Source organism: Xiphophorus maculatus, chromosome 18 (genome assembly GCF_002775205.1).
Source record: "Xiphophorus maculatus strain JP 163 A chromosome 18, X_maculatus-5.0-male, whole genome shotgun sequence".
NCBI lineage: Eukaryota > Metazoa > Chordata > Actinopteri > Cyprinodontiformes > Poeciliidae > Xiphophorus > Xiphophorus maculatus.
Window position 1 is genome coordinate 1,411,932 of NC_036460.1, and position 14,269 is coordinate 1,426,200.

General features: G+C 40.7%; 1 protein-coding gene across 1 annotated transcript; it reads left to right on the plus strand.

Moving 5' to 3' along the window:
• The first annotated feature begins 7,975 nt into the window (after positions 1–7,975).
• On the plus strand, positions 7,976–10,527 carry sst (somatostatin). Its single transcript, XM_005808238.2, has 2 exons — positions 7,976–8,183; positions 10,269–10,527. The coding sequence occupies exons 1-2, from the start codon at positions 8,037–8,039 to the stop codon at positions 10,479–10,481; spliced, it is 360 nt and encodes a 119-aa protein (XP_005808295.2). The 5' UTR covers positions 7,976–8,036; the 3' UTR covers positions 10,482–10,527.
• The last annotated feature ends 3,742 nt before the right edge of the window (positions 10,528–14,269 follow it).

Below are 14,269 nucleotides of genomic sequence, written 5' to 3' on the forward strand. Positions count from 1 at the left end.
TTTAGTACATGCATATAACTGTACAAGAAATGTGGTAACAGGGTTCACACCTTATGAACTCATGTTTGGTCGTTGTCCTCGTCTTCCTGTGGATTTGGCTTTTGGTTTACCCGTCAGAGAACAATCATCCATCTCTCATTCAGAGTATGTTAAGAATCTGCAATCCAGCCTGAAAGAAAGCTACAAACTAGCTTCTGAGAATGCCCTCAAATCAGCTGCAAAGAACAAGACCCGTTTTGATCAGAAAATTACACCATGCAGTTTGGAGATAGGAGATCGAGTACTGGTTCGCAACATCCGTCTGAGGGGTAAGCACAAGCTGGCAGATAGATGGGAACCAGGGGTGTACAAAGTTGTTAACAGAGCTGAAAATGTACCAGTTTACACTGTACAACCTGAACACAAAGAGGGACCAACTCGTACTTTACATAGAGACCTGTTGCTTCCTTGTGGTTTCCTGCCAGTTTGCTCCACAGAAGACCCTTCCATCTCCATGCCTGCCTCACAACGAAAGACTCGCAGCCAGGATGGTTGCCATCCAGATGTTCCTGATGCGATGCAGGAGGATGAGGATGCTGAGCCATATGTGCCAGAAGTTTCCATCCCATCCCCAACCAGATTCAGTGTGAAGGTGAGAAAATTCGAGTCATCACCCGAATCCATTACTTTGCAGCCTATTTCACCTTTGGCTCAAAGTGATGCTGAAGCACCAGAGCATCCTGTACCTCTAATTCAGAGTACAGACCTTGAGACTGCTAGTCCATCTGAAAATGAAAAATCCTGTTTAACAACTGATTCATCACTGTCTCACTATGAAGACAAGCTACCTGTGGAACAGATTGAGGCAGAGGAACTTTCTGAACCACATGTAGCTGAGCCTGTGAAAGTACACATGGAGGGAGAAGTACCTGACGAACACTTACCTGAAGTTCAAGAACCTGACGCTGAGGGTCATCTGGTCGTTCAATCTGAGTCATCTATAGGTCCTGCAAGTGTCAGCTCACCCTATAACTCAAATGAGTCTGAAACATTGCCCAGGCGATCAGATCGACAGCGTCAACCTCCTAGTCGTCTAACATATCCTGTGTTGGGTAAGCCACTCATTTCAGTAGTTCAGGCTCTATTGCATGGTTTGGCAAATGTGTACGCTGAGGCTCTTAGTCAAGTTTCTAATGTGAATATCCAGAAAAAAAAATTAATTTAAATAACCCTGCAACGGGACGTGCAGGAATTAAAGAGGGGAGGATGTAACCAGGATCATTTTCTATATTAGATTTAGTTTATTTATTTTATTTTCCATTTTGTTAGATTTATTTTTTAAAGGGTTACTTAAACATTTTTTCCTCTTCCCCTTAATTTATTTAACACCAACCAGGCGAGAACAATAGTGTTCTCGCGTGGCTCTGACGTCATGTGACAGCTGCACATCAGCGTCCTAAATTGGCAGCACAGTTTATATGGCTGCAAATCGCAGCTTAGGCAGGAAACGCTGCGGGACTCTGATGTGCAGCCGGGTGATTACTCAACCAAACGTTGCAAGAATCACGGCCAGGTGCGTTGCAGATCCCTCGCGCAAGGAGTGGCTGGAGGGATCTTGACAATAGCAAGGATTGTCTGGTTTCACCGACCAGACTGGCGAGCTAAAATAAGCAGGATACCGAAACACAAGACTTATCATCTGGGAACATTCTTCCGACCCAATTGGAGGATCAGCTCAAGTCCCCATTGAAGGAAGTGGATTATTTTGGTTTTTTTTCATCATCAACAAAGACTGGTGGACGTCCTTGGTATAAGGAACTTTAACTTGTTTTTCCTTTACACTATGGACTAATGTGTATATATATTGTAAATACTAAATACAACTCACCAATTTGCACCATCTTACTGTCTCTGTGCTTTACAAATTGCCATCTCCTCCAGTAGCCGAACCTAGCTAGACTTTAAGAACTGTTTGGATAAATTTTAATTCGGATTATTTAAAATCTTGTTAATCCTTGAACGCAATGTGGGTTACATTTTCATAAATTCGGTAAAAGCTCATTTGGATGCAGCAAAAACGACTTTTCAGTAAAAACGACTTTTCAGTAAAAGTCTCTGAATAAACACAGTTCTTATGATAAAATCTTAATTGTAAAAAGATGAAAATATTTTGTGGACAACCTTCGGCCCTTCTAGTGTTACAAGAAACATGATGTCAGTAATAATTTTACACAAATTAAAATTCATCTGCATCAACCACTGCACCATTCTTAATTCACAGTTGGGGGCCACAAAAAAATCAGCCCAAGGGCCACAAATGGCCCAAAAGCTGCACTTTAGCATTTTAGCTACTTTAGCATCCAGCTTGTAGATGCACGACCTAAATGCTAAATTTAGCCAGGATGCTACAGTTAGCTTAAATGTTGTCAGTAGCATATTGAATTTACTTTACATAAAAAAATGATATAAACATCTAAACATTCCTCGCTGGCTGATCCTCCTTATCGAGGTAGAAATGAGGTTAATAAAAAATTCTTAAACTTAAATTACTTTTCAACATCCACTTGCTAAAGTCATGCTTTCGTACCACGTGCATCTTCTTTCCTGGTGCCCCCATGCTGGATTCCACTTCCTACTTTAACCTTTCAAAATAAGAGTTCCAATAACAAAAAATATGAATAATACAAAATAAAACATGCAAACTAAAACTATGGCAGTTAAAATAAATGCATATTAATATTTGATGTTTATACACAACCCAGTGTTGTGTAGTTCTGTTAAATCTGCTGGTTTTACATGTGAACGTTTGAATTTCTGTTTCTTATAACAGAAGATAAAAACTGGAACCATATTGTTGATGATGTCCAGCAGGTCGGTGCAGACGGAGTAACGATCCGCTCCTCCGGTCTGACTCACTGGCAGCCTGAACCAATCAGCTGCCAGAACAGGAGGCTGCCATTTCCCGCAGTAACAGGGCGGGACGGGCGTGAAGCTCGACGTGTCCTCTGCGGTTATCTTCCCCACACGGCTGCAGGCAGATCCAGGACGTTGCTAGGAAACCAGAGATGTCACCTTGGTTACCAGGTGAAACGACGGGTTTTTTCTCCCGTTGGAGTTTAAAGTTCCTGCAGCTGTAAGGGATGTTGGGGGGCATATGTGAAAGAAAATGGAGTCCACAAAAAACATGAAAGTTCCCAGAATTCACTGATGTTGGCGAGAAGGAAAAGCTGTTGTGTTTCGGCGGTACGCTCGCTTCCGCTAATCCGCTAATGCGCCACTAGCAGAGCTAATTTTTAATTTGGCACTCTTGTGTTTTTGCAAACTTTGAAAATATTTAGCACACTTAGCTTACGCTAAATTTTTTTTTGTATTAATTTTAAAGCTCTGAGCTAAAAATGAGCTTTGCTAATAATAGGGGATCTAAGTTTTAACTTAACATTTTAGCTAACTTTGAAAACATTTACCTCAGTTAGCTTCGTCTCAATAGATTCACTGGAGAAATTATAAAACACTAAGCTAAAAATGAGCTTTGCTAATTTTTAGCTTTGCGAATTTGCTTTGATTACATTTAGCTCACCTAGCTTCCACTCAATAGATTTTATAGGATAAATTATAAAGTGCTAAGCTAAAAATGAGCTCCTCTAGTAATAGCAAAGCTAATTTTTACTTTAGTGCTTTTGCTAAATTTAAAAGTACTTAGTGCAATTAGCCTCTACACAAGTTTATTTTTAGTTTACTTGGATGTTTTGGAAGTTTTCAGTTGAATAAAATCTGACATCTGTGTTGAAGTTTTAGTTAACAACTATTAGATATTCTTCAAGTAGTTTGGTATTTATATTAGTGCTCTTATTTTGACATTTGCTTTGCAGCACTCCTTTTCTTCATGTTCTCTCAAGTATTTTACAAAACCCTTTTTGTATTTTATAAAATACTCATATTAACAAAAAAATAAAAAATAAAACTCAGCAACTATAAAACTGAAACTGTGAGTCAAATGTCTTACAAAGAATCACAAACTGTTGGAATCAGGTTTCAGCTCTAATGTTTATAACTTCAGAGTTAGCATAGCTACATTTTCAGCTAGCAGTGTCAACATTTACAAAAATGTTTCTCTTGTCCATAAAAACTAAATCTTGGCGCAGCCGATGAATACATCTTATGGTAAAATCAGGATCCAGCAGAATCTTTGACGTTAAGATTTATTTTTTCTGATTCAGAAAAAGCTTTAAAATCTGAACATTTGCCTGATTTGCGCCAAACCTTTTGGGGGAAGATCTGAGGAAGCAGCAGGATGGATGTACGCTGTGATGGATTCTTCAGTTTGTTGTTTCCAGACAGAAGCTGATGAATGGTTTAAACACAGCTCACAGCTCACAGCGCAGTAAAACAAACAGCAGAGGTTTGATTAGTGTTTGCTGTAGCAGCAGGAACAGGAACATTACTGAAGCTCCCACAGATTTACCACATTAAAGAAGATTACAGCCTCCACTGCGGGATGAGTTCAGGGCAGGCTGGGAAAAAAGAAACACGCAGAGATTTTCAAGTAAAGCCAACAACTTCAGGCAGAAGAAGCCTTCAGGTCCAGAAGACTCACCGGGCCGAGCCCCGCTGCAGAAACACGTCACGATGTTTCAGCTTTGGTTTCATAAGGAAAGAGGAACGGCTGTTAGGAGGTCATGAGGAATAACTGAGGTCAGAAGAGCATCATGGGACGGTGGGACAGTGGGACGGACCGGAACCGAGGAGAAGGAGTTCAAGGTTCTGGTCCAACAGATATGCATTTCATCTGTGTTCTGATGTCACCTCCCGTTTTAATGACCTTGTTCATCCAACACCTAACATGCCAGTCTCTGTAGAGGAGAGGTCAGAGGTCACACATAAAAACAAACCAATAAAATTCTAACCAAACACAAAATCACTTTTCAGTCAAAACTGGTTGTGACAAAAAGAGTCTGAGAACAAAATGTTGTGATCTTCATGGGCTCTCTAATGTTTTTAACCAAAGAGGTCAGTTGTTATGCAGATGACGCCTGAATCTACAATTATGACCTGATAATCTTAACTCATGTTACATAACTCACGTCATGTTTGATAATAATGAATAGTTTCTACTTATGGACATGTTAATGGTTCGTCATTCATTCCCACCAGCCCAGTTCGGCTTCGGGTTCGGTTGGTGAGATGTGAACGCTAATCAAACTCCGGTCCGCCGACAAACCTCAGTCTGGGTTCGGTTGAAGTGAACTCTGGTTCGGTTTGAATGCAAATGAACCAAATGGACCAGAGATCGCTCCAAAAGCAGGAAGAGGACTACAACACAGGGCATTCTGGGTAAATAAAAGCAAACCAAACATGCTAGCCTAGCGCTAGCAGCAGAAATGGCTCCTGGTCTTCAGCCAAAGACTAAAGAGAAATCCTCCAACACTAAAATCTGACGCCTCCATCTTGTTTCCATCTGGTGAAGAAGCAAGTTGCTCTCAGTGTCTTCAGAGGTTTTTGTGTCGTTTCCTTCAGTGGTTCTTGGTGCAGCGCCCCCACAGGCCAGGAGGGGAACAGGTTAGTTTGGGTCAGAACCACAGCAGCTGGAGGTGGAGCAGATGATGAAGTTCTGGTTCCAGTAGAACCGGGTCGACCGGACCATCAGGAGGAGAAAACACCGTTAGATGTTTTTTCAGGAATAATGAGACAAATTAACACCTGGAACTTCAAGTGGATTTTAAGAGAAACCATGAAGCTAATTAGATGAAACGAGTTGTTGTTACAGACAGGAAGTAAAGGCTCAGCGATGTTCCAGGTTCTTCCTTCATCTGTCCTACAAACACGAGCAGCTCAGGCTGGAGCTCAGATATTTGTGTGGAGGAGGATTTAATCAGGAGAAACAATCAGTGTCTGCAGCATTTAATAAGCGTTCAGTGGAGAGTTTGTGCATCAGCGAGTTAATGACAAACCTGCAGGCATCGGGACCATTACAGGCCCGTGGCCAGCGGCTCGCTGTGATGGACCCAACTGGGAACCAGGAGGAAGAGGAGGAACTAATGACTAAAAGCAGATTCTACGCTTCACTGAACGCATGACATTTATCACTGGCTCCTCAAACCGTTGAAGCCTCAAAATGGGCGAAAATTTGATCATCTCTGCAGGAAGAGTCAAAAATCCTCCTTAATGCTGCATGAGTTCAGTTTGACTGGTTTGGTACCGACGGCTTCAGACGGCCCAGTTACAGAAAACCGAGTTTAAACTCAGCTCTGATTTATTCACTCAACTAAAAACCATCAGGACTCTAAAATCTGCATTAAATGAGGAGCCACTTGCTCTCAGATCTGCCACACTATTCAGATTCTCTAAACTCCCTGGTGCTCCAGATGTTTCTGGACTTTCCAGAAGCTCTAAGACACTTATGATAAAAAACATCTGGAGGTTGTGACCGTTTGAGAATCCAGTCGCTCGGTTTTGCTCCTGATGCTTCAGCTGAAAACATTCTGGATGTTCTGGTTCTAGATTCTCCAGGCGCCTCAGATTCTTCGGAGGACATTAGTTGTGTTTCCATCAAAGTTGCATTAAAAAGGTCGAATGAACAGCAAAGTTCAAAATAACTTCCTCATCTTCTGAAAAAAGTTTTACGCTCGTTTGAGGTGGTTTTTGGTTTTTCTGAAAAAGATTCGATGCGTTAAGAGGAAATGGAAATGCTGAATAAGTTCTGACGTGGTGAACGCTCCCGTCCACCGGTGGCTCTGAGCCTTACCAGAGGCACCAAACAGGGGAATCTCAAAGTCTCAGTTTGTCTGAGAAGTTTGCTCTGTGCTAGTTAGCGACCTCTACTTCCTGTTTACCACAGCCATCTGATGACATCAGGCTTCCGGCGCCTGGTTGAGTCTCTCTAAGCTGGCAGATGGGAACACAAATGATTTGTGTTTTTTGTTGTTGTTTTTTTTTTTTTTGCGACATTTCAAAAATCTGCATGACAGTTAGATGGAAACATCTGAAGCTCCAGAAACAATAAATATTCTGGACCTTAAGACTCTGAGTGGTCCTCTGGACCGTCCAGATGCTCGAGGAGATCTGAATGTTCTGGACTTTTCGGAAGAAGCTCTAAACGATCGGAAGCTTTTCTATGTTGAAGAAAACTTCAAAACATCTGGAAACTCCAGACGAGCCACAGAGTCTCTGCTTCCTCCAGATGTTCCAGGTTCTTCAGATTTTTGGGATTTGAAGAATTTCACTGGTCATCATTCCCACCAGCTCTGTCCAATCCGCTTTAACCCAACTCCAGTCCGTTGTTTAGAAAGTCCTGTCCGGTTGGTGAGGTGTGACCTCTGACCTCTGACCTCTGGTCCTCCAAACCTCGGTCTGGGTTCGGTTAAAGTGACCTCTGATTTGGTTTGAATGTGAACACCAAGCGGACCGGAGACCGCTCCAAAAGCAGGAAGTGGACTACAGCGCAGGGCATTCTGGGTAAATACAGCCAAAGCTAACGTGCTAGCCTAGCGCTAGCAGGAGAAATGGCTCCTGGTCTTTAGCAATAGGCTAAAGAAAAATCCTCCAACCGCTAAAATGCGACGCCTCCATCTTGTAACCTTAACCCTTGTTAAAATGACTCAAGTAAAAGTAAAAAGTAAAATTAATCCTAAAAGTTTTTTTACTTTCTAAAGATTTACTGAAGTAAATGTAACTAGTTACTAGTTACCCTTCAAATAAAGTGGTACAGAATATTCTAACGGACCAAATACAAACTGAACTCTGAACTCTGACCCCCGGATCGCCTCTGAGCGTCCTGCTGCGGGTCCGCGGGCCTCAGGTTGACAAACCCACGGAGCGATCAGCAGGAAACCAGAAGAAGAAGATTTTAAAAACGGATCATTTCACTAAAAAGATGGAAACATCATCATCATCATCATCATCATCATCATCATCATCATCATCATCATCATGATCAGTCACCCCCTCCGTCCATCGGGTGACGCCAGCAGGGCTATAAGAGCCGCTCTGTGCCGGGACAGAGGCAGAAGAGCCGCCGCGCCGCAGACAGTCAGACAGACAGACAGACAGACAGACAGAGGATGAAGATGTTGTCCTCCCTCAGCCTGCGCTGCCTCCTCCTGCTCCTCCTCTCCCTCAGCGCCTCCATCAGCTGCTCCTCCGCCGCACAGAGAGACTCCAAACTCCGCCTGCTGCTGCACCGGACCCCGCTGCTCAGCTCCAAACAGGTCGGTACCGATCAGAACCGATCAGAACCGCGCTTTAAACTGGACCAAAGTTCTGTTTAAAGTTACAGAGAAATCTGAAATGATCCCGGGTCATAAAAGTAAAGTCGGTGTTTTAATATTTGTAATTTTGCGCAACAAAAGATTTTAATTATCGGAAAAGTTTATTTCTCTGGAGTCAACAAATTAAGACAAAAACTCCGCAGTTTTTAGTTTCATTAATTTAATCATTACGGTGTTAATTAATGATTATCATTAAAGGTAAACGTTTGATTTACAGTTGCATGAAATTATTTTATAATAATTTCTAATAGAGAATAAATATTCTGGATTTTACATCTGAGTTATTATATTTTACATTTTATTAATTTAAAAATAGGATCTGAACTTTACAATCCCTTTTAGAAACATTTTTATTTAACTTGTGACTAAACTGATTTTCAGAAATCCCATTTGCTGGTGAAAATTATGATTATTAATATTATTAAATATAATATTCTCATTGCATTTCCTTCTGTTTAACTTTATTTTACCACAAACTTACTCTGGAATATGGATTTTAATTTATTCTCCTTATTTGCTGCAGAATAATTATCAGTTTATTTCAATATTTCAACACGGCTTCAGGGAAATATGAAGAAGTTCAGATTTTATGACGTTTCTTTAGTTTCATCCAAAACTTTTAAAATACAGTAAAAAAAAACAAACATTGTTTTAATCAGTTAATGTTTTCAACAGAATCAAACTAAAATAATTTTTTGTTGTAATTTCTAAATGTGTTTTTAATATATAATAATTTACAAATATCATCTTTTCAAACATTTAAACTTTTTTTACATTTGTGTTTTGAAATGAGTTTTATTTCTCTGGCAGATTGTAAATGTTGCAGAAGCCTGGTTCCAAACTGGAACTGAAAATATGAAACAAACTGAAATGAATGTTTTAAATGAATGTTTTAAATGAACCTTTTTATTTGAATTGTAATGACTGACTGAATGAGTTAAAGCTGCTGGTTTCTGGCTGATCGACGTTTCGGCTCAGAATCTCCAACTGAACTAAAAATCCTCTGAAACGAATAAATCAGAAACGGTTCAGTCCTAAAAATCTCCGTCTGAGGAAAACAAATTTTATTTACTATTTGACTATTTTACTATTTAATCTTATTTATTTTGAACTGGTTTTATCCCAGAATGAACCAGTTTAATGAAGCTGATGTGGTTTGTGTTTATTATCTGCAGCTTCAGAACAAAAACTGAATCTAATCTGTTTTCCTGTGAAGATCCAGAAGAACCTCAGGTTAAAAGTTGAACTCTGACCTCTGTGTGATCAGTTCACATCCAGCTCTCCTTGTTATTGAAGCATTTTTAGCTCCAGATCTGGAAACTTTCAGGATTTTTCCTGAAGCGCAAACATCTCGTTGTTTCATTACATTCTGGCTTTTAAACTGAAGACGTGACGTTAATGAATTATTATTATTATTATTATTATTATTATTATTATTATTATTATTATTATTATTATTATTATTATTATTATTATTATTATTATTATTACAATAATAATACTAATAACAATGTCCTCAGTGATGGGCATCGCTAACTGAAAGGCTAGCTGTGCTAACACCACAGTGCTAATCATAAACCTTAGTTCAGCTAATGCTAAAGCGCTAAGTTCAATTCAAATCATATCGGACGTTGAAAGACTGTAACCCCCAGGAGGACAGGAAATGGAACTTCAAAATAAAAGCTGAAAAACAATCGTGTAACTGAAGAATTTTTAACCAGAACTTCACGCAGGTTTGCTGAACTTCCAGGTAAAAAACGCTTCAGGATTTATCCTGAGAAATAAATGTAGGGGAAGCTAGGTGCGTTAAGTGCTAACCGAAAAAATTAGCTTGGCTATTAGCAAATTAGCGGAAATGTTTCCCTTTGATCCCAATGGGTCCAAAAGTCAGAGCTTTAACATTTATGTGTTAAAGCTGTATGGCTCAGCGAAAGAGCAGGCGCCCCCTGGTGGCAGCAGGACGCTTTCTGATTCCTTCCTGTGAGTTGGAGGAACCTGCAGGTGACCGTGTCCTCTGTCCCTCAGGACGCGTCTCGCTCCTCGCTGGCGGAGCTGCTCCTCTCCGACCTCCTGCAGATGGAGAACGAGGCTCTGGAGGAGGACGGGTTCCCTGAAGGCGAGCCGGAGGACATCCGCGTGGACCTGGAGCGCGCCGCCAGCAGCGGGCCGCTGCTCGCCCCCCGGGAGAGGAAGGCGGGCTGCAAGAACTTCTTCTGGAAGACCTTCACGTCCTGCTGAGCCTTCCTCCTCCTCCTCCTCCTCCTCCTCCTCCTCCTCCTCCTCCTCCTCCTCCTCCTCCTCCTCCTCCTCCACCTCCTCCTCCTCCTCCTCCTCCTCCTCCTCCTCCTCCTCCTCCTCCTCCTCCTCCTGTACAGAAACTGATCCCTGGTCAGTTTGGGTGAAATGTTCTGACCTTTCTGAGCTGATTCTTTCTGAATGTAAACACCATGAAGCTATTTTTAATTGTTGGTTTGAATAAAATCTGTTTGAGAAAACCTCCTGTGTCTGCTGAGGAAGACGAGGGGCGGGCTCGGCCTTCATCGGGGGTCTCCATGGCAACGAGGAGCTGATGACAGATCAGATCTGAGCTCCTCGGTTTCCGAACAGGAACCATTCAGTTCACTTCACTTTATTTAGTTATTTATTTATTACTAAAATCACCTCCAGGAAATTTTTAAAAGTAATAAATTTCATTCAAACATTTAAACAATCCGGCCAAATTAACTTTACTTTTCTGATCTCTTCCTGTTTCATCTCCATGGCTCCATTGGTCCAGATTGATTTAATGAACTGTTTGGATTCAATTATACTGGCTTCATATAATCTTCCAGATATTGTGGTTCATATGCTGAGAGGGTTTCAACTAAAGCATTAAAAGAACCTTTCAGTGGGTTGATTGAAAAAGTTCTGGTTTTATTAGAAAATTGTTTCATTTATAATATGATAAAATGTCTTATTATATGTGAAATAACAGAACTGGACCTATTTTTCCTAACATCTTGCTGAAAAGCTGCTTGTTAGTTTTGTCTTATTTCAAGCGTACTGAGATGTTTGCACTAAAAATATTACCAATCTTACTTGGTAATATATTTTATTTTTGCAGTGTTATCAGTAAAGTCACATCTTCCACATTTATCAGCAAGTTCATTTGCAAATTAGCTAAACATTTAGCTGTGAATTAGCGTTATAGCTAAATGATTAGCTAGCTCAGATCTAAATATTTAGTTTGGAGCTACATTTTTAGCTCCTCACTAAATATTTAACGTCAAACTAAATATTTACTATCAAACTGTTACATTTATTAAATAATTAATAGGACAAATATGACTTTAAAAAATGAATCCCCAGTTTTATCTCTAATGACTAAAAAACCCAAATTACTGCTGTTAATCTACAAACGGCCCATAAATGAAGCTCAGTTTTTTCTTGACGACGTTTCGGCGACTCGCTGCTCTCGTCTCAGTTTATCCAACATCATATTGAAGCTTTTCACTCACAGCTTTTCCTCTTGTTAGTGTTTTTAATGAAATATGCTTCAGGGAGAGACGATGGAAACAGAATTGATTTAAAGTTTCACTTTAATAAAACATTCGCAGCGTTAAAATCCTGGTTCTGCTTCTTCTCCCACGTTTGGAGGAGAAAGAATCAGTTCTTCACACATTTTACGTCCTTTGGATTCATTATGTGGCAGGAAAAATCAGTATTTAATTACTCATCAAGTTTCTCTAAATAAAGAATATTGAAGTTTATAATTATTAAGTTGAAATGTGCAAGAAAACAATCTAGAATAATGCAGAAAATCACATTTATTTATAAAAAACCCACTTTATTTAGTCATGTTTGTATCAAAAAATAAGAACAGACGATCAGAACATGAACACAAAAGTCCAATAAGAAATATAAATATTATTTATTATTCCTCAGTGAGAAAATTTAGCAGCAAAGTGACGAGCAAAAGATACACATAGGTTCAGAAAATACTGAAAAAAGCTGAAGTAAGAATAACAACGTTACAAACTGCAACATGAAAGTCTGTGAGGTCGTCATGACGCTCGTCTTTTCTCTGCTGGTTCCCCTCAACACACCGTCAGGATGCTAAGCTAGTTAGCATAGCCGCCACTTACAGAGCATTAACAGTTTATCTGCAAAGGTCTGATGTGTCCCCACCATTAGCACACTGAGAGGCGTACACCAGGGTGATTGACAGCGCTAAGCCCCTCCTCCAGTAGCAGGACCTTTTCACAGGCTAACCGTCAGGACTTTATTCTCATAATATTAAGACATTTTTTGTTATTTCACTTTATTCTCGCAATATTCTGAGTTTATTTTTATATTATGACTTTTTCTCATACAACTTAATTCTAATTATATTGACTTTATTCACATAATATTCTCATATTATTATTATGACTTTCTTTTGTGTATTATTACGATTTTATTTTTGTGGTTTTCTTAGCCTGGTCTTATTACTGCGTCCTAATTATGGATGTAAAAAGTCAGTTTTGGTTTGAGATGCTTGTTGTTGAACGAATGTCACAAATTAAAACGTTTCGGTAAATTGCAGCCGGTTCTGAGGTTCTGCTGCTCCGTCGGTCCAGAGCTTAACTCTGAGCTGAAGTCGTCCTGCGGCGCCACCGGCGCGCTGCAGGTGTCTTCACACGCCGAGCGTTTCTCCGCTAACAGGAAGCTGCAGCTGCAGAGGCACAAAGAGCCCAGCAGCCAATCAGACGGCTGCGTTTCAAACGCTCTAATAAACGCTGATGAGCTTTAATTACAGCTGAAAGCTTTACTGGAACACACACACTTCAGCTCAAAGTGTGTGTGTGTGTGTGTGTGTGTGTGTGTGTGTGTGTGTGTGTGTGTGTGTGTGTGTGTGTGTGTGTGTGTGTGTGTGTGTGTGTGTGTGTGTGTGTGTGTGTGTGTGTGTGTGTGTGTGAATAGATGCTGATGCCGTTTCTCACCTTAAAAAGTCGATTCACTGGAAACAAAAAGACGACTAATCAGCAGCAAGAGGAAGCATCTCACTCACACACACACACACACACACACACACACACACACACACACACACACACACACAGCATGACAACGTCATTCCATCTTAAAGGGGTCAAAGGTCAAGTTGCCATCAGTCAGCCCTTTCTAGTGGGACAGCAGCAGAAACAAAGCTGGTTGCCACGGTTACGTTATCGGGTGTCGGCAGATTTGGATCCGAGTTTAACCCTGGTGCATTGTGGGTAAAGCGCCGTGCCCTCGGGTCGGTCTGCAGGCCGGTGATACGGAAAGAGGGCGGAGCCACAGTTTGACCCGAGAGGCGGTTCTGTTATCGCTGGAAGGTTCTACTTCCTGAAGGAACAAACTGGGAGACATAAAGTTTGAATCTGATAGAGTGTGGCTCCTCCCTCTCAGAGTTTAGCCCCGCCCCTCAGAGTTTAGCTCCGCCCCCTGGGTTTGTTTCCTTTGCTTTACTGGTTCAGATCCACAATCAACAAATAAAACAAAACATTTATTTCCGACCCGGAGAATAAACAGAGAATGATGAAAATAAAGATCTAAATAAATTCAGTCCAGTAATATTTTCATTGAAATCGTCCTGGTACCGTCAAACAGTCGTTGTGGACGGTGATGCGGTCGCAGCTGTAGCAGTCAGTTACAACAAATCCAAAGAGGCCTCTGACTGAAGACCGTCATGCCGAGCTAACAGCTCCATATCCAGGCAGCAGAGACAATATCCCACAGCAACCTGTCCTGGATGACTCCATCCGCTCTGCTGTTCCACCTCCTTTGCTTTTGCTGCTCCTCTTTAAATCTGGCCGTGTTGGTTAGAAAGATGTTGGAGTAGGGGATATGTGACGTTTTTGTTTTGCTTTTCACTGTTAGCAGAGAAAAACAAAACAAAAAATGTACTAATGTAAGAGCAGAACCACTTCAACATGTTTTTATCAAGTAAGAGTAAAATAATGAAACTTTTATTTCATTAAAATAAAAGTTTTAATGAAACTTTATTAAAATGTTTCATTTAAAAG

Excerpts from the sequence above, each read along its gene's own strand:
- sst (XM_005808238.2), top strand. The coding sequence starts at position 8,037 with ATGAAGATGTTGTCCTCCCTCAGCCTGCGCTGCCTCCTCCTGCTCCTC. Across the intron at positions 8,184-10,268 it reads CGCTGCTCAGCTCCAAACAG|GACGCGTCTCGCTCCTCGCT; the intron begins GTCGGTACCGAT and ends TCTGTCCCTCAG.